The sequence below is a fragment of the Muntiacus reevesi genome, chromosome 2 (assembly GCF_963930625.1).
Source record: "Muntiacus reevesi chromosome 2, mMunRee1.1, whole genome shotgun sequence".
Lineage (NCBI taxonomy): Eukaryota > Metazoa > Chordata > Mammalia > Artiodactyla > Cervidae > Muntiacus > Muntiacus reevesi.
This window is the reverse complement of record NC_089250.1, coordinates 133351281-133375323: the sequence shown is the minus strand read 5'-3', so window position 1 is coordinate 133375323 and position 24043 is coordinate 133351281. Positions and strand designations below refer to the sequence as shown.

The following is a 24043-nucleotide window of genomic DNA, read 5'->3' as shown; positions in this document are numbered from 1 at the left end:
ATTAAACAAACTTATCTGTGAATAAAGATAGTAATAATCCATTAATTTTAAAGTGGATTTTTCACAAAGGTCAAGTCCTGTGCCAACATATATGGTTCTAACAAGTGAGTTTGTTTGCACTTAGCCTTTCTCAATAACCACTGAAAACCAGATTTCAATAGGAAATGTCCCAAACATAGTACCCTGTTTTGAGCCCTGAGTCCTTCCTGACCCTGTGAGAACTTTTCTTCCCCCTTCAACTCTGCTTCCTTCTTTTCACATGTCACCATTGGCAGAGTAGATATGACTCAGAAACCGGTTCCTCGGGGTTGTAACATTAGATGACGCAGGACTTGGGTCATTCATTACACGGTAAACTAATACCCTTGTTTCACTGGGTTGGGCTCAGGAAGGTGTGTTGCTGTGGGCTTCTAGAAGAATACTCACCGGCGTCAGAAGAAATGACTTGCCGCTGACCGCCCTGGGCTTCTAGAGACCTTTCTCTGGACTGGGAAGGATTTGGATATTAACTGGAAATACCTCAAGAAGATTCAAGAAGCTGTAGAGGTGAAGTAAATCTGTGAAGGACCAGTATGGGAATCCTATACTCTGAGGTATGTAAGTTCTCTGGAAATAAGATTCCCAGAGTGTTAAAACTGGCTCCTGCTTTTCAAATGGAACTTGCTATCCCTGTTACTATGTCTCCTTTTCTTCTGTCTAACTTTCTGTAAGAGCATTAAGTCAAAACAAGGTCCTGTGTGCTAGTCTTTTTGATATGTTTAATATTTTTAAGGCAATATTATTTTGCAGCTCTAAAACTTTAACTAGACAGAGCCATAGTGTGTACAAGTCATGATGTCCAGATGTTTATGGGGGTAATTTGGATCCATAAAATGAAGTTTATGAAGATGGAGTTAATGGAGTTGTGTTTTCTGATGTCAAATATCCAGGGGATAAGGAAAAATTGTCCTCAGTTGAATTTTCTAAACAGACAACAGATAGCCAGGTTCTTTTATGGAACCATTTGTATAATACAGAGTAACACCTTTCTTCTTGGTATTTGAAAGGAAATTCACCTCTAGCAATTACTAATAAAGCCTGCCCCTATATAGAAGACAGATGAAAACAGAATGCATTTTGATATTTTTCTTTTCACATCTGATGGATACAGAAATACTTTCTCCTATATTGAGAGTAACCAGTTAGAATCAAATAGATTTTTACTAATGTTTTAAAGGAGAACAGGAGAGTGATGTTTAAACAAGAGTCCAAGAGAGGAAATGATGTTATTGTTCATGATTTGCTCCCTCTCCTCTCTGATACAAATAGCCTGTCTGTCTGCATTTCATTGCAGACGCTTGAAACCTCTTTCAGCAGTGGAACCTCTTCGGGTGGTTCGTCTATTACTAAAGGCATTTTCTCAGTGTTGGCAGTTTTGTCTAATGCCAGGTGTGGGTTTGTGTTTCAGTAGTCAGCTTGTTCTTTAATTAGTTTATATTTCTGGGTATGTCTTGCCCAGCGACTTTAGGCTTGTGAAAAACCCACATAGATGAAAGTGTCAACATGTATAATATTCTAAAATGCTACTCTGGCTTTTCTTAAACCCTAGATTGCCTAAGTGCTGGGGAGAGGAACTTGTTGAAAATGCAGTTTCAAGGGCCCCCACCCCAGAGATTCTGCTTCACTCGGTTTGGGGTAGGGTCCAGAAACCTGCTTTGTAGAGGAGCCTGTCAAGTGATCCTGATGTAGGTGATCAGCTTACCACCTCTTGGGAGAGAAACACTGGTTTAGGCTAGTGCTTTTCAAACTTTAATGTGCATACAGGTCACTCAAACATCCTTTTCAAATATAGATTATTATTCTGTAGGTCTGGCTGGGCCTAAGATAATGCTGCTGGGCCAGGACCACAGCTGTGAGAAGCCAGGCTATAGCTTTAGCTGTTCCCTTCTCCAAGGGATCTTCCCAACCCAGGGATCGAACTCAGATCTCCTGCATTGCATGCGGATTCTTTACTAACTGAACCAACAGGGAAGACCAGACTGTAGTTTAGGCCCCAGGAATACTTACTTACAGAAATCTCTGTGTGAGCAGCGTAATTGTTAATGGCCTGCTCATGTGGTTGAGTCAAGGCAAGGCAAGACATAATGAGTTACTTAGCAGTTTCAAAGAGAATATCCTCAGAAGCAGAATGAATGGTTCACTTTTAACAGGAATTTACTGTGATATTTGAAAGCAAATACAACAAACACATGCACACACACACATCACATGTTTACACATATCCGTAAAAGACTTTAACTTACCCAGAAACTCATAGGTAATTATTTAAAGCTCATAATTAATATTGAATCATGGATAGTATTGACTGAAAAACACATGCACAACCTTAAAGTTGAGAGTTATGTTTTATTCAGCAGATACTCTGAGGATCTCAAGCCCAGAAGGCAACATCTCAAGTAACCCTGAGAAAACTGCTCCGAGGAGGTGAAGGGGAAGTCAGAATATATAGGAGCTTTGCAAGCAAAGGCAGGTAGTAGGAACAGATGATTACTGTTAACAAAAGAAAACTAGATATCTCAAGTTAAAGAATTTAGTGCTTTTCCATGTATGGAAAGATGCCAGAGTCTGGGCTCACTGAAATCATTTCTTTGATATGCATCTCAGCTATCTCGGGCCTATATCCTGGTTTTCACATCCTGAGTGTTCTCAGGGCTCACTGTAGGGAGTGGTTGCAATCTGCTGGCTTCTAGATGGCAGGTTATTTGTTTTCTTACTGAGTTCCCTCAGGGCTCATCAGATCACCTTTGATGGTCAGAGGTGGCTGCAGTCTTTGATGACTCTGACATCCTTTGTTTACTGATATGTCAGGCAATAAGGTAGTGATGGGATAAAAGGTATTTCCATGCAACTCAGTATCCAATGATACTACTCGGAGTAACTCAAAGAGGTACTTACAACTTGGGCTCACATAGCATCTTAACAAAAGAACAACGAGTTTGTAGATCAGTGGCAAGATGGAAGGAAAAGAACTTTGAGTTCCTAAGGCAGAAAATTGAGGGAAGGCAAATACATAAGAGAGCTAATGGAAGATGAGATCTAGTTTCTGTAGATTGCTTTGTTGCCTTCTCTGGGCTGACAAAGGTAATTTTGTGTTTCCTGGTAGAGAAGGAAGGGAGACACCTTCACAAATTTATATCCTGCTTTTAGTTAAAAGGAGGGCAGAGAATAATCTTTGTATCTACTTTTTCTCAATTGCTTTTTCCTCAAAATAACTGTTCCATTAAGAGGTGAAAATTGGGGTGCATATTCTGCTATTCTTTAGAGTCTTGCATTGCTAATAGTTATGCTATTTTATATTAATAGCTATTTATATTAATATCTATTTATATTAATACCTAGCATATATATATTTATTGAGATATAACTGACATTACATTAGTTTCAGGTGTATAAAGTTATGATTCAATATTTGTATATATTGCAAAATGATCACCGCACTAAGTCCAGTTAACATCCATCACCATAGTCACCAGGCTTACATTGCATCCCAATGACTTACTCATTTTATAACTAGAAATTTGCACCTTTTGACTTCCTTTACCCATTTCCCCCACCTTTCACCTCCTTCCCTCTGTCTCAGGCAACCACCAATATATTTTCAATATTCATGTGTGATTTTTGTGTGTATGTGCTTGATTTGTTGTTTTTCATTGTTGTTATTTAAATTCTGCGAAGAGTTAGACATGACTGAGCAACTAATCACAGCAAAAATTTAGAGCACCTGGTATTTATCTTTTTCTGTGTGACATACTTCACTTAGTATAATACCCTGAAGGTCCATCTTTGTTATGAGCCCTGCTAAGGTGCTTCAGTCATGTCTGACTCTTTGTAACCCCATGGACTGTAGCCTGCCAGACACCTCTGTCCATGGGATTCTCCAGGCAAGAATACTGGAGTGGGTTGCCATTTCCTCCTCCATCTACGTTGTTACAAATGGTAAAAGAAATTTGTTCCTATTTAAGGCAATGGCACCCACTCCAGTACTCTTGCCTGGAAAACCCCATGGACGGAGGAGCCTGGTAGGCTGCAAATGGCAACCCACTCCAGTGTTCTTGCCTGGTGAATTCCAGGGACGGGGGAGCCTGGTGGGCTGTGGTCCATGGGGTCGCACAGAGTTGGACACGACTGAGCGACTTAGTAGTAGAAGTATGGTTGAATAATATTCCACTGTAGATACAGATGTACCACATTTTCTTTATCCGTGTATTCCCTGTTGGACATTTAAATTATTTCAAATATATTTTTAAGAAAGAAGGAGAAACTAACACAACATCGTGACTCAATTATACGCCAATAAAATTTTTTTAAAAATAGAAGGAGAGAATGAGTGGGCATTCCAGAGTCATTCCTAATGCCTACAGTAGGGGATATGCTCAGAGCTCAGTGAGAGAACCTAGCTTGGAGTGATCACCCCCAGTTACACAAGCCAGACTTTTAAACAGGGCTGATTCGTTTAAACTCTTATCACACATATCTGTTCATACTGTTTACAATAATAACAAACATGTACTTTGGACTTATTGTGTGCCTGGTTGTGCCTGCCAATGCAGGACACATAAGAGATTCAAGTTCCTCCACTGGGTTGGGAAGATCCCCTGGAGGAGGGCATGGCAACCCATTCTAGTATTCTTGCCTGGAGAATCCCATGGACAGAGGAGCCTGGTAGGCTATAGTCCACACGGTCGCACAGAGTCGGGCATGACTAAAGCGACTTAGCACGCATGCACACATGAGGTAAAGACAGTTTCAGGAACCTGCTCAGAGTTAATGAAACTAGAGAGTACTTACTGGCTAGAGACCTGTGTACATTCAGGGAAATTCTGCTTACCTGCTGGTGAACCTGCTAAACTCTTTCTCTAAAGCTCTCTAAACAGGCATGTCACCCTCCATAAAGAAGCTGGTCTTAACCACTCTGCTCCCCATGAAGACACACTGTGGCCCTTTCCCTTAGAAGAATAGGGTACTAAATCCAGGTTCCAGTGAGGTACAGCTTACTCTCAGCTGTAGAGAAGTGTTGCACTGGAAAGTATTGTTGCAAAACAAAAATTAGAAAGCAGGAATATGTATAAACACTTAAAGAGCTCAAGAATTTGTGCTTAGAAGACCTATAGAATCTTCTCTAAGCTCTTATACTTGTCAGCTGGGGAATCAGGCCCTAAGAGGAATATCTAGAGAATCATACCATAAATGATGTAGCCCTTTAAACTTTCGGAAAGTTTAATGTTAAAATTACCTATGAACAGAGGTGCTTACACACACACACACACACACACACACACACACTTAGTATTAATGTTTTAGAAATGAATCTATTTTTCAGATAGGAAGATGATGCCATAGAAAAAGAACATATAGTTTAAAGAAAAGCGGGATCATGTTGAAATGAACAGTGTCCAGATAAAGCAATTTCAGCTGAGCAGGGCTTTTTGGGAGAGCTGGTACCCCTGAGGAGGAGAGCTCAGTAGGGAGAGAAAGAGAGATGTAATGAGTGGAAAGGCCATTGGGATGGAAATCCTGAAGACCTTGAATTTAGTATCCATTGTGCCAGAAACTCTTGGCCCTTACAGGGAATCATTTAACCTCTCCAAGTCACAGTTTTGATATACATAAAACAAGAGGGCTGGGTGAGATCCAGTTCAGCATGAAACACTGTGTCATTCCAGATGACGGAAAAGGAGAAGCAAAGGCAGTTGAAAAAAAAAAAAAATCCCTCCTCATAATTTTACAAGCTGTATCTTCTTTGTTTGCATATTGTCCCTTTGCAAAATTTTGGTGCTTCTTTAACTTTCTGGCGGTGAAGACAACATCACATTCTCAAGAGGATGTTTGTTGGAGAAAGAATAGAAAATAGATAAATGTGTGCCTTGCTTTGATTTCCCCTTCACTGTTACTACTCCTTATAACCCAACCACCGCTGAGACTATCCTTCACATAACATAAAGGCTAGCAGACCTAAAGACGAAAGACAAACAAACAGCAACAACAACAAAAAAATCACCTTGTGCCTTTTAAAAATTTGTCTGAAAGAAAGAATTTACTAAGAAATTTAAGTCACAGTATGTGAAGAAAGGAGTCATCAGAAGGAAAGGCTTGAGATTTATTGTACAAGTAAAATTAAACCTTCATTATTGTTCCCTAAGACTTCTTGAATTGAAGAGGAAGAAAATGCTTTCTCGACTTTTCTGGGAAGACATTTCGTTAATATACAAGGCTCTTTACCTGAACCATGTTGCATCAAAAGCCACTTATCCTTCTCAGAAGTTGTTAGGGAACATTTTAATTCCCCCTCACACTCCTTTTTTGCCATGCCGTGTAGCATGCAGGATCTTAGTTCCCCAGCCAGGGATCAAACCTGTGCTCCCTGCATTGGGAGCGCAGAGTCTTAACCGCTGGACCACCAGGGAAGTCCCAGGGAACGTTTTAAATGAGTGGATCTTCAGCATGGAGAGTGTTAATAAGCAGCTTATCAAGGCAGAGCTCCACATCGTCTTTCTTTAGACTGACAGTTAAGGAAGATCCTCTACACTTAGAGGGAAGCAATAATGAGGATGGGCGTGGTGGGAGAAACTTTGCTTTTAGAGAATCTATAATGGTGCCGGCAGCTCAGGTTCTTCCATGTTACTAAAAATGCAAACTCGTGGACTGTAACCCACCAGGTTCCTCTGTCCATGGAATTCTCCAGGCAAGGATACTGGAATGGGTTTGCCATTCCTCTCTCCAGGGGATCTTCCCAACCCAGGGATTGAATCTGGGTCTCTTGTATTGGCAGGTGGATTCTTTATCCTCTAAGCCACCAGGGAAACCTGAAAAGGTGGGATTCAAAGTGGGACAGAGGTGGGCTTCTAGCACCCAGCTCTCGACTATTTTTAAGGCCAGACATGGACACTTCCTCTTCTTCAGGCTGATCTGCGAATTAGATGGGCATGAGGAAGATAAGCAGGAGAAAATCAATCAAAAGTTTGATAACATGTTTACATGGGAGAGACCCAGGAAAACTGAGTAGCTCGCCAAAATGGCTGAAATCTTCACGTTAAATACCATCTTCAGCTAAATTTGCAGAGGATGTCGGGGTAGTGATTTGAGACTTCAAAGGGGAGGAAGGGAATTCATGTAAAGATGAAAAAGCAGAGAACTTCCCTGGTGGGCAGGTGGCTAAAACTCCATGCTCCCAAAGCAGTGGGCTCAGATTTGATCCCTAGTCAGGGAATTAGATCCACATGCCACAACTAAGACCCGGTGCAACCAAAAAAAAAAAAAAAAAAACAAAACCAAAAATAAATGTTTTTCTTTAAGAAGATGAAAAAGCAAGCATTCAGTAGATGGATGTTTGCTGGGCCTGCAGAAACCGTGGGACACAAAGTATTCTCTGATCTTTAGGCTTTGCTGAATTTTCCCCATATTCCTTGCAGAGAGCTCTGGTGATAGCTCTATTCTGGAATGGGCCTTTTTTAAAAAAAAAATTATAGTTGATTTACAATGTTGTGCCAGTCTCTGCTGTATAGCAAAGTGATTCAGCTTTACATATACATGCATTCTTATTTTTAAATATTTTTTCTATTGCAGCTTATCCCAGGAAACTGGGTATAGTTTCCTCTGCTGTACAGTAGGACCTTGTTGTTTATCCATTCTAAATGTAATGGTTTATTTATATCCACCAACCCCAAACTACCAGTCCACTTCTCTCCCTCCCCTCAGCCCCTTGGCAAGCACAAGTCTGATCTCAACCAAGAGTCTATGAGTCTCTTTCTATTTCATAGATAGGTTCATTTGTGCCATATTTTAGAATCTACATGTAAGTGATATCACATGGTATTTGTCTTTCTCTTTCTGACTTACTTCATTTAGTATAATAATCTCTAGTCGCATTAATACTGCTGCAAATGGCATGAGATTCTGTTTCCATACAGGTCATTAATGGGCATTGAGTAGAGCTCCTTGTGCTATACGGTGGGTTCTCTATCCCATCATTACTCTTTCAGTAATTATTTATCTGATAACCATCTCTGCTCACCTTCACTGGCTTCTATGTTTTTAAGAAATAATTATAAGGATACAAACATGCAGAGCCAGGTGTGTTTGATATTAAATATTGTTATGATCTAGCCCACACTTTTGACTTTATGTTTATCCACATAGTTTTATTGCCAAGTTATCTGAATATTGGAATGTACTTACATTTCTCAGTAATGTTAATTTTTATAAAAACTTGAATTACACATATGACCAATGTCCTCCAGAAACTGAACTATAATTAAACAAAATTCTTGGGTACTTGCTGTCCCTTTTAACTATGCTTAAGTATTGTAATTTTAGTTTTAACAGAAAAGTATGTATACCATAATAAAACTATATTTTTGGACCATAAAAAAATAAATAAAAAATAATTTTAAGGGTATAGTTTATGTTAATTGAGGGTTTATTATGAGTCAGATCTGAGCTATGCGCTTTATCTACACAGTCACACTTAATCCTTTTTGTAACCTAATAAAGAAGACATGATTATTAAATGAAGAAACAAACTGAACAGAAATTGTTTAAGTTGTCCAAATAGCACAGTTGTTAAATGGCAAGGCTGAGATTGGAACCTAGAAACTTTGCTTCCAGTGCCTGTATTTATAACCACTTGAAACTACCACCTTGTCTATAAGGGGGGTAGAACTTTGGCTGGACCCTGATACTCTCCTCTGGGTACCCACTGGCTCCCTCTTAGCTTTCACTACCAAACTTACAACCCAGTCCAGTATTCTTTTCTGGGAAATTCCGCAGATAGAGAAGCCTGATGGGCTGCAGTACACGGGGTCGCAAAGAGTCAGACATGACTGGGTGACTGAGTACACACACCAAACTTGCCACAGGTTCCTCTCTGATCACACTCTTCAATTCTTCTTAATCCAAGTACTCAGGCCCATATAATCTGCCTTCTGCCCAAGCCTGTGTGAAATTGATCTCTGAATGGTCATTAATGATCAGATCCCACCATCTTTTCTTGAACTTGACTTTCTTAATTCTATCTTCCTTCTTGAAACTTTTAAACTTTTTCTTTTTTTTAGCAGATATTGCTAAACACAGAAACTGTGTGTTTAGGATATAGGGAGCCTAGGAATGATGGAAAGATAAGGTCAGGCTAATATTGTAAGTAATGTTGCTCAAATGGGATTGAGAAAACACGCCAAGGCACTGGGCAACTCTTGCAGGAAAACTGTCCACTTTTCCTTTCCTCCTCATATTTAGTTCTCAATGAAGATTTTGAGCAGCCCAAGCAGAGGGAACTTTGTGTGGTGTCCTGTGTGAACTGTGGGCTCTTAAAATGTTTGAGTATTTTAAGAGAATCTCGAAAGCCCGATTACGACATAAAAAACTCCACCTTTTTAAATATTGTCAATAAAAATTTTTGAAAAAGAAAAATTAACAATTCGGATAGGATGTCTAACCAAGCCAGGAAGACACTTTACTTTTTAACAGAAAAATTAACTCTAGAACCACCTCTTTTTAAGTTTTGGAAACCATCACTTCCCAAACACTAGTCCGTCAGTAGTAGTGATAAGAGGCAAAGTTTCACAGGTCTACGGTTAAATTTTTTAAAAATGAAATGGGTTTTTCCAAACAGCTAAATCTAGCTAATATGACAGTTTTTTCCTTCTGAGAGACTGGCATCTGTTGTCAGTGCTTTTATGACTCCGAGCTGCTCCCTAGTGGAGATAGCATGTAGAACAGCATAGAATTTTCTCATCTGCTTGTACAAGTCATCCAACAAATCACTTCTGTGTGATGTCTAAAAAAAAGTTGAGAGTGAAAGTGTAGTCATTCAGTTGTGTCCAACTCTTTGAGATCCTGTTGACTGTATGTAGCCGCCAGGCTCCTCCGTCCACGGGATTCTCCAGGCAAGAATACTGGAGTGGGTTGCCGTTTCCTTCTCCAGGGGATCTTCTAGACTCAGGGATGCAACTCACACTTCCTGCATTGCGGGCAGGCTCTTTACCGTCAGTTAGACATAACAATTTAATTTTATAATTAAAAAAAACTTTGCCTCCTTTGCATTTGGGCCATATCTTTTTCTGTCTTCTCTTGCAACCACTCTGATCACTATTTCTTTACCTGTTGGCAGATGCTGCTAGTTAATTTAATTAATACTTGTTTCAGTCACTAAATTATGACCAACTCTCTGCAATTCCATGGACTGCTGTCCACCAGGCTGCTCTGTCTGTGGGATTCTCCAGGTAATAATACTGGAGTGGGTTGCCATTTCCTCCTCCAGGGGACCTTCTTGACCCAGGGATCGAACCTGTGTCTCTTATGTCTCCTGCATTGACAGGTGGATTCTTTACCACTAATGCCACCTGGAAAACTCATAAGCAATAATGATAACTTCCATAAACTAAGTATGGTTCATGTGCTAGGTATTTTAAGTGCTTTTTAATACTGTCTAATTAAAATCAATCTGAAAATATTTAATGTTTCTCTACTCTGTTCCCAGTGCTGCCCAACACTGCATGAAACTGATCTCTGAATGGTCATTAATGATCAAATTCAGCAATCTTTTCTGGGGCTGCGGTGGTGAATGAAATTAAGTAATCTCTATTCATGTGGAATTTCTAGCCTGAGCTTCAGTGCTTCCCCTCACTCACTGTGGCCTCAACGCCTCCTGATTCACACTGGTGTGAAACACACAATTATAAATAAGAAAAGAGGTATAATTATGTCAGTTGCTGTAAAGGAATGCTGAAGCCAGGAAAGACTTAGATAATAGAAAAATAAGTTATGACATGAAGGATAAGCTAGAAGTTAGCCAGGTGAGGAGAGAGGTGAAAAGTGTTTTGACTTGTTTAGCTTGTTTGTTTTCTAGAGGGGGTAGTAAGGGCAGAGGCCCTGATGGGGGAATTAAACATCGGCTTCCCTGGTGACCCAATGATAAAGAATCCACCTGCCAATGTAGGAGACATGGGTTTGATCCCTGGGAAAATCCTCTGGTGAAGGAAATAGCAATCCACTCCAGTATTCTTGCCTGGGAAATCTCATGGACAGAGGAGCCTGGCAGGTTACAGTCCCTGGGGTTGCAAAAGAGTCTGACATGAGTTAGCGACTAAGCAACAACAAACTGAAAAAAAGAGAGAAGTCCAGAGGGAGAGCAGAGGGGGGAAATTAGGCAAGATTAGGTAGGCTCAGAAACTCCCATCATGCGTTGCCAACTTCCTTATAATTCTTTATAAAATAAAAAGCATCTAGTTACAAGTAATTACATAATTCAATATTTGTATATTATTTGTCTGAAATAGGTCTTTCCCACTGTGCAGAGTTCCTTGATGGGGTGTGCGGGAAGGGGGCAGATGGTCATATGTATTTGACCCATTACTTGGCTGCCCTGAACTCCTCCCATAGGCAGATTTCATTTTAAGTAAAATCCTGCTTTCCTGACAGACATTAATCCATGAACCCAACATATGATTTTCTTAGCGAGTTGGTAATATTGTATTCATCCTTTCACTCACTGGTCTTGGATGAACATGCCTGTGTGCCAAGCAATTTAGGAAATCATGAGGTTCTAGTCCTTAAGACTAGACATAATGGAGACCCAAGATCTCATCTACAAAGCAGAGGACTACTGTTCCAAAACACAGAATTTCAAGGTATCAGGTGATTTTTTTTTTCCTGCTGTAGTTTAATTATTCCTATATTTCAAAACCTGCTTTTGTTTTCCTCTCCTTAGCCCATCTGCCAGGCGGCCTATCAGAATGACCTGGGTCAAGTGTGGCGGTGGGTGAAGGAAGATGGCAATTATATCAATGTCCAAGACGGCTTTAATGGAGACACCCCCTTGATCTGTGCTTGCAGGCGGGGGCACATGAGAATTGTTTCCTTTCTTCTGAGAAGAAATGCTGATGTGAACCTCAAAAACCAGGTGAGGCTGTGACCACGGTGATGCCTTTCCCCTTGGCCCGGTGGAAGGAGTGGATGTCATTTGCTTGTTGTTTGCAGTTCTTAATATCAACAAAAAATTTTTTTGGCCTTACTTTAGAGAGACTGACACTTACTGAGGCCATGTTATCAGGCTAAAAAGCAAAATAAAGCATAGTTCCATGAGCAGGTATAGTTCCATGAGCAGGCATATTTTGTGGGTTTTGTGGCAATTATGTCCTTGCATTTATGAAAAAACAAAACAAAACAGGAATGTTTCACTCATTTGTCTGCAAAGAGCATCTTCCTTTCTTTTCCTCCTTCTCCTCCTCCCCAGGCTTCTCTTTGCCCTTCTTCTTTCCCTGCTCGTCTTCCTCACTATTACAAAAGTTAATTGGCAAAAGTCCCTGGAAAATAAGTATTGACCTGGTACTGCTATTTCATTAGTTAGACTTTTGTCTACTATGTCAATGTTCTGATCTCCAGAAGATTCTATAATTTGCTTATGGAATAAAAGAATTTCAGTAAGAAATTTGCAAAGAACAAATACAAGGCTACTTGAAACCAGACAGGAGATGCTGTGAACATCCTTTCAGAACCCCACAGGAACGTCCAGTATTGGCATCACAGTAAAACCAACATTTAAAGGATACTGAGTAAATATAAAAAGTCACTTTTTGTAATAATTGTGAATCCCCAGAACCCACTCAAGTACATTCAATGACAGAAAATAGCCCATAAGGCCCCACTTGCCCCATCCAAGTCACTTCAAAATCCACATTTGGAGTAATAATATATTATCAGAAAATGGGTCACTGCTGGACTTTCTTGTTTGTGCTTCCCATTTTTTGTGTTGTTGGGTTTAAAAGCAAGTCATGGCTGGGCTGCATATAACAGATAGGCAGTTTAATGGAGTGTGACATGATTGCCTCAGCACCCAGCTGAGGAACCAGGTGGGTGGCCTTGTGGTGAGAGGGGGTGGCCAAGACAGATGTTTCTGGGTTCATGCCCTCTCAGGAGACTTGGTGGTTAGGAGGTTGAGAGATATTTGTCAACACTGGGAGGAGGCAGGTTAGCTCTGTTTGGCAGAAAACCTGAGCCAGCCTGCTCATGGAGATCATGGAAAGGACTTCAGTGGATACTTAAGTAGAGATTTTATGAGAAATGGTATTTGGTTTGCAATTTAAAAAATATTTTTAATGTTTCTTTAAAGGTTTAATCAGTTACATTTTCCCCCATTATTAATTCTTACACATTAATAATTTGAACTGGTGCTTTGTCATTTCTTAGGTCTGTGAACTGCCTTCAGGAAGTTCCCCTAACCTAGGAGTTAGGAGTAAGGCTCCTAACTGGAGTCCTTAAAAACAAACAAACAGAAAGCTCTGGTGTACCACTGATGATTAAGGAGGGGTGGTGGTGGTAGCTTAGTTGCTAAGTCGTATCTGACTCTTGTGATCCCATGGACTGTGTTCTTCCAGGCTTCTCTGTCCTTGGGAACTGTCCAGACAAGAATGCTAGGGTGGGTTGCCATGCCCTCCTCCAGGGGATCTTCCCAACTCAGGGATCAAACCCAAGTCTCAAACCTGCACCTCCCGCATTGCAGTTGATTCTTTATTGCTGAGCCACCAGCGAAGCCCAGATTAAGGAGTAACTATAGATTTTCATATTAAATTCAGTCCTTTGTTTATATCTCAATGTATTTCCTCCCCAAACTAAAATGAGTGTAATAACCCATTTTTCGATAATTTGTAAAACGTGCATTTTATTTACTGTCTTCTTCTGTGGCCCAACTTTTCCTTTAGACTGTACTGTGTTCAATATTCTGGTCAATGGAAAATGGGGTTTATTTGTTAGATGTACTCTTCAGAAAAGGGTGCCATGGGTACCACAAAAATAAAAATCACAGACTAAAGTTTTTGATATTATAATTTAAAAACCTGAATTTTGAAAAAGTGTTTTATTAATAAAGAGTCCTTTTATGAATTTTTTAGAAACAGAGAACCTGCTTGCATTACGCTGTGAAGAAAAGATTTACCTTCTTTGATTATCTACTCATTATCCTCTTAATGCCTGTCCTGCTTATTGGGTATTTCCTCATGGTGAGTACAACACTCATGAGATAAGTGAGTAAGAGATCGTCAGCATGAGTCATTAAGTTTTGCTACACTGGTGAGATGTAAATAAATGGTAACAAAAATAAGCTCTTGGTTTGTATTCTATAAATGGCATTACCAGCATATATGCAATGCTATGATTGAAGTAAAGAAAGAAGAAAGGAAGTCAGGTTAATCAATCAATGATTAAATAATCTATGCAATGTTTATTTGGAAAAATAAATTAATTTTGATTACAAATCTTCTGAAGGAAAAGCAAAAATTCTAAATATTAAAAAAAATCCCCTCCCTACTGTTCATTTTCTCTCTCTCTCTTTTTTTTTGTAAGGAGAGTATAAGTCTGTACATATCTTTCTCAGTTTCTAACTTTTACGACCCACCCTGGTGTGAATTAAAAAACAGATCCCAGGAGATTTGCACCAGAAGCTGACAAACATAGGGGATCTTTACAGAGAATTTGAAGCCCACCTTTCCCCTTGGTTGATTTATTCATGCTTGAAGGAATCTTTGGAGTGCAGTAAGCTGCTTACATAAAGAAAGATGCAGTTGGTATATGAATACAGTCATATTAAGAGTAGAAAATGAAGCTTGAGATTTTTTTCCCAAATAGAGTGACCAATTTGCACTGACTCATTCACTTTTTCCCATCTGGTTCTTCTTCTGGCAAGTTCCATGTTTGAGAGATGACTCAACATATATGCAATTTATTAAGTGACCAACTCCCTTCCCTTCTTGCTAATAGACTATGGGTGTCAGTTATAATTGTCAACATAAGCTCCAGAACAAACTCTGCCAGTAGGCAATGTGATTATCTCTTTGAGTAATTAAATGTTATAAATTTGAAGAACTATAATTAAATATGGTAACATTGATTTTGATGCTTGGGTTTATGAGAGGAAAAACTATAATTCACTGACAAACATATAATCTGTTTATACACTCAAAAAGTTCTTTAAAATGTATATTTAGTCCACAGCATTTGAGTATTTGTAGTTTTGTTGTGTGTGTGGGGGGGCAGAATCTGCCATTCACTTCCAAGCCTTTTTAGAGATTATGAAGAAAAAGTCTCAACTATGATTGGTCAGACTGTTTTAGAATTTGGTGACACACAAACTTGCTCTTTAAAACAGTACAATGTTTTTTTTTTTTTTTTTCCATTTATTTTTATTAGTTGGAGGCTAAATACTTTACAATATTGTAGTGGCTTTTGCCATACATTGACATGAATCAGCCATGGATTTACATGTGTTCCCCATCTCGATCCCCCCTCCCACCTCCCTCTCCATCCCATCCCTCTGGGTCTTCCCAGTGCACTAGCCCTGAGCACTTGTCTCACGCATCTAACCTGGGCTGGTGATCTGTTTCACCCTTGATAGTATACTTGTTTCAGTGCTATTCTCTCAGAACATCCCACCCTTGCCTTCTCCCACAGAGTCCAAAAGTCTGTTCTGTACATTTGTGTCTCTTTTTCTGTTTTGCATATAGGGTTATCATTACCATCTTTTTAAATTCCATATATATGCATTAGTATATTCTATTGGTCTTTATCTTTCTGGTTTACTTCACTCTGTATAATGGACTCCAGTTTCATCCATCTCAAAAGAACTGATACAAATGAATTCTTTTTAATGGCTGAGTAATATTCCATAGTGTATATGTACCACAGCTTCCTTATCCATTTGTCTGCTGATAGGCATTTAGGTTGCTTCCATGTCCTGGCTATTATAAACAGTGCTGCAATGAACATTGGGGTACACGTGTCTCTTTCAGATCTGGTTTCCTCGGTGTGTATGCCCAGGAGTGGGATTGCTGGGTCATATGGCAGTTCTATTTCCAGTTTTTTAAGGAATCTCCACACTGTTCTCCATAGTGGCTGTACTAGTTTGCATTCCCACCAACAGTGTAAGAGGGTTCCCTTTTCTCCACACTCTCTCCAGCATTTATTGCTTGTAGACTTTTGGATAGCAGCCGTTCTGACTGGCGTGTAATGGTACCTCATTGTGGTTTTGATTTGCATTTCTCTGATAATGAGTGATGTTAAGCATCTTTTCATGTGTTTGTTAGCCATCTGTATGTCTTCTTTGGAGAAATGTCTGTTTAGTTCTTTGGCCCATTTTTTGATTGGGTCATTTATTTTTTTGGAATTGAGCTGCAAGAGTTGCTTATATATTTTTGAGATTAATCCTTTGTTGCTTCGTTTGTTATTATTTTCTCCCATTCTGAAGGCTGTCTTTTCACCCTGTGTATAGTTTCCTTTGTTGTGCAAAAGCTTTTAAGTTTCATTAGGTCCCATTTGTTTATTTTTGCTTTTATTTCCAATATTCTGGGAGGTGGGTCATAGAGGATCCTGCTGTGATTCATGTCAGAGAGTGTTTTGCCTATGTTCTCCTCTAGGAGTTTTATAGTTTCTGGTCTTACATTTAGATCTTTAATCCATTTTGAGTTTATTTTTGTGTATGGTGTTAGAAAGTGTTCTAGTTTCATTCTTTTACAAGTGGCTGACCAGTTTTCCCAGCACCGCTTGTTAAAGAGGTTGTCTTTTTTCCATTGTATATCCTTGCCTCCTTTGTCGAAGATAAGGTGTCCATAGGTTCGTGGATTTATCTCTGGGCTTTCTATTCTGTTCCATTGATCTATATTTCTGTCTTTGTGCCAATACCATACTGTCTTGATGCCTGTGGCTTTGTAGTAGAGCCTGAAGTCAGGCAGGTTGATTCCTCCAGTTCCATTCTTCTTTCTCAAGATTGCTTTGGCTATTCGATGTTTTTTGTATTTCCATACAAATTGTGAAATTATTTGTTCTAGTTCTGTGAAAAATACTGTTGGTAGCTTTATAGGGATTGCATTGAATCTATACATTGCTTTGGGTAGTATAGTCATTTTCACAACATTGATTCTTCCAATCCATGAACACGGTACATTTTCCCATCTATTTGTGTTCTCTTTGATTTCTTTCATCAGTTAAAACAGTACAACGTTTAAAGTTGGAGCCTGGGCAAAAAAGATGAATTACAGTGAATAAGTCAGCTCTGATTGCACATGTATTATATTAATTCATGGGGCCTGAAGTTGTAAATTTGTGATGCATAAAGAATAAATGACATGAGAGGAAATAATCTGGGAAGTGATCAGAAAGGATTGTGCTACATCAGAGGACAGGAGGAGAAAGGCAGATATTGAGGCGGGAGGGAACTGCAAAGAGAAGACAGCTGGATGGAGCTTCCTAAATGATAAAGGGGCTTAACTCCAGGACATGCCCATTTGAATAGGGACAGCCATTCTCCCTACACAGTGGAATGGTGTGGGATGCTCAAAGTGTCCTGTGATCAGAATCTCAGAAAACTAGGCAGAAAAAGTAGATTTCTGAGGAGCCTAGTTAATTTCATTCATGTTTTCAACCATTCACCACATACTTATTATAAACCTTCTATGTGCCAGACAGTGTGCTGGTATTAGGAATACGATGATGCACCAAACAGGTTTGGTCCTTGTCCTCATGAGAGTTAGATGGTAGTGAAGAATGAGTCATTAAATCAAACAGTGAAAGAAACTTATGAAATTCTCATGAGGTAGTTGGTACACAGAAGTAGTCAATGGAGAGGGATTTTGCCTGGACAGGTAGGTCAGAGAAACCCTGTTGGAGGAAGAGGGTGATAGGGTGAGATATTTTCCAGGCAAAGAAGAAAGAGAGGAGGCTTCAAGGCAGAAGAAACATTCAGTGCAACTCTTCTATGGCACAGGGGAGCCTGTGGGGATGAAAGAATAACAGAGGCCAATGTGGCTGGAGCAAGGTGAGCCAGGGGGTGTGGTTGAGATGGCTGAGGCCCTAAGTGGAGAGCAGAATATATGGGGATTGCCACAGGCTGACGATTTTGCTTTTGTCCCCAGAGCAATGGGATGTTATAGAACGGTTTTGAGTGAGGAAAGGAAAGACAGGTCACTGGACTCCAACCTCAGTAGGATTTGGCAGGTCTGGGATGGCACCCTCGAGTTTGCATTTCTAGGTCCCCAGATGCTGATGCTGCTACTCCAGAACCACACTCTGACAACCATGGCTTTCCCTAGTTGTTACTGGAGGGCAGGGGGAAGGTGGGGAGAATTTAAGAATGATGCATAGATGCAGGGGGATGTTGGGATTAAAATAAAGCCTACTGATGGGAATATTCCAGATATAAGATGGAGACAACATTTGTAAATAACCCTCTCTTGTTTTTCTTGTGCTTGCTGTTGTAACAGGTGTCAAAGACGAAGCAGAATGAGGCTCTTGTACGAATGCTGCTTAATGCTGGTGTCGAAGTTAATGCCATAGACTGTGTAAGCTTGCATTTGTAGTCACTTTGAAATAACATTCAAAATGGTATTTATGGGTAATATACTTGTCTCAAAAGAGTCAGACATGACTTAGCGACTAAACAACAACAATACTTGTCATCTGTAAAGTTGCTTGTTTTTTATTTTGTGAAACACTTGAACATTTAGCTGCTCCTTCCTCCTTTCTTGCCTTTCTTCTTCCCTCCTTCCTCCTTTGCCTCCCTCCCTCCTGCCCTCCTTTCTCTTCTTCCTTTTTACTGTGTCAGGCAACTTTGAGATTGCCACTGAACTCATGGGATTAATACTTTTATTGAATATAGTACATTTTTTAAGAGAACTGCTCCACCAGTAATGGAAAGTTAGTAAAATTGGAGGCTCTGATGACAAAATTCCATTCTCAGTAGTTAAGCTGCAATCCAAATGCCTGTGTGTAAACCTTAGCAGTTTTTATGTATGCAAGTTGTGGCAAGTTTTAAACTTACCTGACTCTTGGGTTTCCTCATCTGTAAGATGGGGACATCACTAGTTCTTACAAGGCTCATCACGTGATGCACAGAGCAGAGTGACTGGCACACAGTAAGTGCTCAATGAATCCTAACAGCTGTTGCAGTCAAAACCCCAACCCACTGGTGAGAAGGTCCCCAACTGCAAACTAAGGAAAAATAAGGGCAAAGGTCAAAGAGAAATCCAAATGACAATAAAAACAGTGATAACAGAAGCAGTGTAAGCTACCTTCTTCCTGTTTAAATATAAGATTTTGTTTTCACCTTTTGCTCCATACCCTTGCACTCATCTTCTCTTGCATGATAATAAAGGGATCAGAAGTTTACTTGCATGAAATTTTGCTTATATTAGCAAAATGAAATTTTGATTCCCAGTTCTTTATTGAAAGGGCAGGCAAGTTGAAATTTGATCCTAAGAAAACCAATATTCTTAGGTTTTCTTTATGATCCATGCTGTGTACATCCATGCTGTGTACTTTATGCTGTGTACATCTGTGTGTGTGCATGTTTATTACCATTTTCTGTGATAGAGAAAATGTCCCCATCCCTGTTTGCATTATTGTAATTTTAATTTTGGTTATATTGATATTGTTTAAATGGAAGTAGCACACTCTGTCTCTGTGTGTGTCTGTGTGTGTGTGAGAGAGAGAGAAAGAGAGAGAGAGATACAGGAGGAGAATGCCCAAGAGAATACACTTATGAAATGAATGTTTTCCCTTTTATTTAAGTTAGAATTTTTGATTAATTTGGATAGACTGTACATCATCAATTTTTTAGATAATTTTGAAATATATTAAGTAAGATTGTTTAAGAAACCTAAAAGATTTGTTGCAGGTATTGCTTGGTCTTCTTATTTAAATTCAAAAGGTGTATTTCTTTTTTTCAAATAGTTTTTGCTTTTAAGTATTGTTTAACAATTTGTGGTTAGAGACTGTATTGGATGACTTCTGATGTCTTGTCTAATTCAAGATTCTGCTTATTTAGTGTTATTTGTATAACTAAAAATATGTAAAACACATGTAATGTGTTGAAAGATCTTTTCATCCAGAGCTTCTTAGTTTCTAACTTAGTAGTTGATGATTTTAAACTTGCTACACCAAGGATGTATATAAATGAGTCAACAGAGAATGTATCTATTTTTTTTTAAAATGTGTTCATAATATAATTTCAAACTTAATTCCCCTTAAAAAAGGTTTAAACTTTGCCTATGACTGAAATTTCCCTAGGATATTTTTCTCATTATCTATGTCTCTCTCTATTTCTAGATAGAAAAATCACATTTTTGCATACACACAAGCACATACATGCAGACACACTCTTTCCCCACTATTTTTCGAAAACCATCTGAATATTAAGGTCCATTTCCCAAATCTAAGTAATGCAGTATAGTGAATTTTTAGGTAATTAAGTCCTATTTATTCCATATGGAAAAATTCAGATCCAGATCTTCATTTAACATATTACCATTTAATAAAAAATAAGTGGTTGCAGCATTATTTCCTATGATCTTAGAAGAATTTCTGGGGAATAAGATCCAGAGTCAATTTTGTTAGTCTTGACAGTCAAGCATAATATTTCTTCACTTCTTGAATATTATCATTCAAAATCATAGTTATTTGGCTGCTTTTTAAAAGACAAAATTTTGGGCATGAATATCTCAGCTATAAATTTCCTCTGACTGTCAGTTGTGTTTTAAATTAGACTCCCCTAGTAGACCTGCTGTTGTATAATACATAATATAAGCTACTACAAAGCAAGGATGGGCAATGACTATGTGGACCAACATTGATCTTGTGGGTGTGCTATAGCATCTGAGCACCAGCAACCTTCTTCAGACTGGAGGGATTTTGATTATCAACCATAAAGGATGATATTTGTAAAAACTTGGAAACTCTTTAAGAGAAAAGATGGTAACATAATCAAGGTGGTGATTGCCCAGAATTGTGGAAAGAAACCTTGGGATAGTTCAGCATTAGCCTTTTATAAGCGGAATTTGTTTAGTCTGGAACAGAAAACAAGAAGAGAAGATATGGATGACTTACAGGATGTTGATAATATACACACTGAGGCACAACAGACTTTTTGAGCTTAAGAAATGTAATTGCATGTGGATGGTTTGCAGACTGTTGATTTGGCTGAGTTGTACAAGACAAAATATGAAAAGTACTTGCTAAAGAAGCCACGTGTAACGTGTGTAAGGGTTCCGATGGATCCCTTGCATTGTTGGTCTTTTGTGTTTCAGTATGGCTGCACCGCACTACACTATGCCTGTGAAATGAAAAACCAGACTCTCATTCCTCTGCTCCTTGAGGCCCATGCAAACCCCATGATAAAGAACAAGGTAAGGATCTGGGGACCACGGTCTGAGGTCCTTCTATCAGCATCACCTTCTAACGTTGGCCTTGTGTTGACGTAAATAAATCGCCCCTGAAGTTGTTAATAGCAAATTATTAAGGAATCAAGTTATCCTATTAAAGTTAGAACGCAGTGACATTCAAAGCCCTTGCCAAGCCTGTGAGTCAGTCACACTAAACTGTTTACTAGATCCTTTGCAATGACATTCGACCTTCTTGGTGATAATTATAGTTTCTTTTTTCCTCTCAGCATGGTGAGACTTCCCTGGATATTGCACAGAGATTAAAATTTTCCCAGATTGAATTAATGCTAAGGAAAGCATCATGATCTTTGCAATCTCACATGAAGAAGTAGTAAAAGGCCTGGATTGTGTCTCAATCTTGGACTGTGGGTCTGCAGACCACTCAACTTGGAGACCCCCATGGTACGGGGATAAGGTTGGTTGCCATGGGTAACATTTTCGAAGCGCTTTGTATTTCTAATGCTTTTTGCTCAGTGGAGTTCATTATGGTCACAATCCTTCTGGGGGAGACGCTAAAGATGTTGGACTGTCCACATCAGTCAAAACAAGGTGATGTTTCAAAGTCAATCTCTTCTGAAGGAAAGGATCAGTGTTCTTCTCTCTTTTCAGTTGCGCTGCTCTTATAAAGAGGCTGTCCCATCCATATCCTGCCCCAAGAGACAAACTGTTCCTCTGAGGCTCCTTTGAGTAATAAGACCAAGAATCAAGCATATATATTCGTACAGAATGGTATATGTATGTGTGTAGGTTTAGAGATTTATATGTAAATATTCAGACTTCAACAAAATCATGTATCAGTTATCAACAACAGATATTGGCAAATGCTTCAAGTCAGAGCTTTTTTTCCCCTTACAAAGAGCCAGTGTACCAGCACATCTCTAGATGTTTTGCTATCAGCTTACAAATTAGAGCCATCTTGATTTCAAACATGATTATGTGACTATCAAGTTGTTTGTTCAAAAATATTTTTATGATTCTCTTGTGAATGCAGGACAGTTATTAACCTTGTTAGTGTATTTTTTATTGATAAAATAAAAATATTGTAAATTATTTGAATAAAAGAATTCTTGACAAGAAAGAACTATGTGATTAGGTGGTATCTGAATTAAACTTCTAGAGGAGAGATAGTGAACATTGAAATATCTGTCTCAAGTTCTTTGTCAGTGAGAAAACAGAAATGAGCACATTTAAAAATGACTGAATTTTGCAAAGCAAGGCTGCATCATGAGTATTTTTAGCCATGGACCACACAGTGTGTAGTAACAAATGCAGTCTAAGAATGAAAGATTTACCATCTCCAAACAGAACAAAGGTCTAATAAAAAAAATAAAATCCAGGAAAATTTACTGAACTCTGCACAGTACCTTAAGCACATACTTTTTGAGGGAAGTAGTTGTGTGTAGATATAGAGTCTGAAGACCTTAAATGTTTCTTACTACATTATCTAAGATCCATTCACATTGAACTTAGTTATAAGGTGACTCTGAAGATTAAAAAAAAAAAAAAAAAAAGTGAAACTTCCAACAAATTGCCAGAATGCCTTCAGTTTGGTGTCAGAGTTCTGCAAAATCACCATACCATGTAATTCATAACTGTTGTCTTTGAAACTTTGTGAAAATTGAACAATTTTCTAAAGAAATAAATCCAGGTTTATAAATGAGTTACTTTGCCAACAAAGGTCCATCTAGTCAAGGCTATGGTTTTTCCTGTAGTCATGTATGGATGTGAGAGTTGGCTTATAAAGAAAGCTGAGCACCAAAGAATTGATGGTTTTGAACTGTGGTGTTGGAGAAGACTCTTGAGAGTCCCTTGAACTGCACGGAGATCCCACCAGTTCATCCTAAAGGAAATCAGTCCTAAATATTCATTGGAAGGACTGGTGCTGAAGCTGAAACTCCAATACTTTGGCCACCTAATGTGAAGAACTGACTCATTAGAAAAGACCCTGATGCTGGGAAAGATTGAGGGCAAGAGGAGAAGGAGATGACAGAGGATGAGATGGTTGGATGGCATCATTGACTCAATGGACATGAATTTGAGTAAACTCCAGGAACTGGCAATGGACAGGGAGGCCTACATGTCCATGTGGTCTACAGTCCATGTGGTCGCAAGGAGTCGGACACGACTGGAGCGACTGAACTTAGCTGAACTGGGTATGATTGCCTAATAACAGTACCTCTGTTAAGATCAAAGCATAATGTTGTATTATGTTCATGATATTTTAAAACTTTCTTCCTGGTGTTTAATTTTTGAAGGCAGAAAACTTGGCTGGACATTTGTAGCCAGTAGGTCTCCTAGCAACAATCTGTAAATTATCAAAGAAGCTTGAGCTAGAACGTAGGTACTGAAATACACACGCATGCTTTATTGGAAAAACTCATAAATATCCTAGAAGATAATCTTCTTTGACTCTCAGTTATGAAACTTGGCCTTTTCATCTATACTGTACATTGATTTTTCTTTTTTGGTTAAAGCAACTTGGCTTCCTGAGGTAGTGTTATTATGTCTCTGTAGCAACAAGGTAAAAACATCTAGCTTATTTTTTCAAATTCAGCAACCATCTGGAGCTTCAAGACCTCTGACTCCAATTCATCATTTTACTTTATTGCTCCAAAAATATGGCTCGTAGACAACAATAAATGTTTTAAGGAAGTTTATTTGAATGATGTAAACAATGACTAGATAATTTCTAGCTGTCAGCTAAAACCTACCTTTTAAGATGGCAGAATACACAATAGTACATGAAAACTGTGTTCACCCAATGAGTAGTTCAATTAATTGAAAAAATTAAATGTCAGTTTTAGCCT

The 24043-nt window shown here is 38.9% G+C and overlaps 1 protein-coding gene across 1 annotated transcript; it reads left to right on the top strand.

Annotated features, from left to right (window-relative positions):
• Nucleotides 1–388: 388 nt before the first annotated feature.
• ANKRD22 (ankyrin repeat domain 22) lies at nt 389–24013 on the top strand. Its single transcript, XM_065919999.1, has 6 exons — nt 389–593; nt 11744–11935; nt 13923–14030; nt 18282–18359; nt 21102–21200; nt 21464–24013. The coding sequence occupies exons 1-6, from the start codon at nt 573–575 to the stop codon at nt 21539–21541; spliced, it is 576 nt and encodes a 191-aa protein (XP_065776071.1). The 5' UTR covers nt 389–572; the 3' UTR covers nt 21542–24013.
• Nucleotides 24014–24043: the final 30 nt, after the last annotated feature.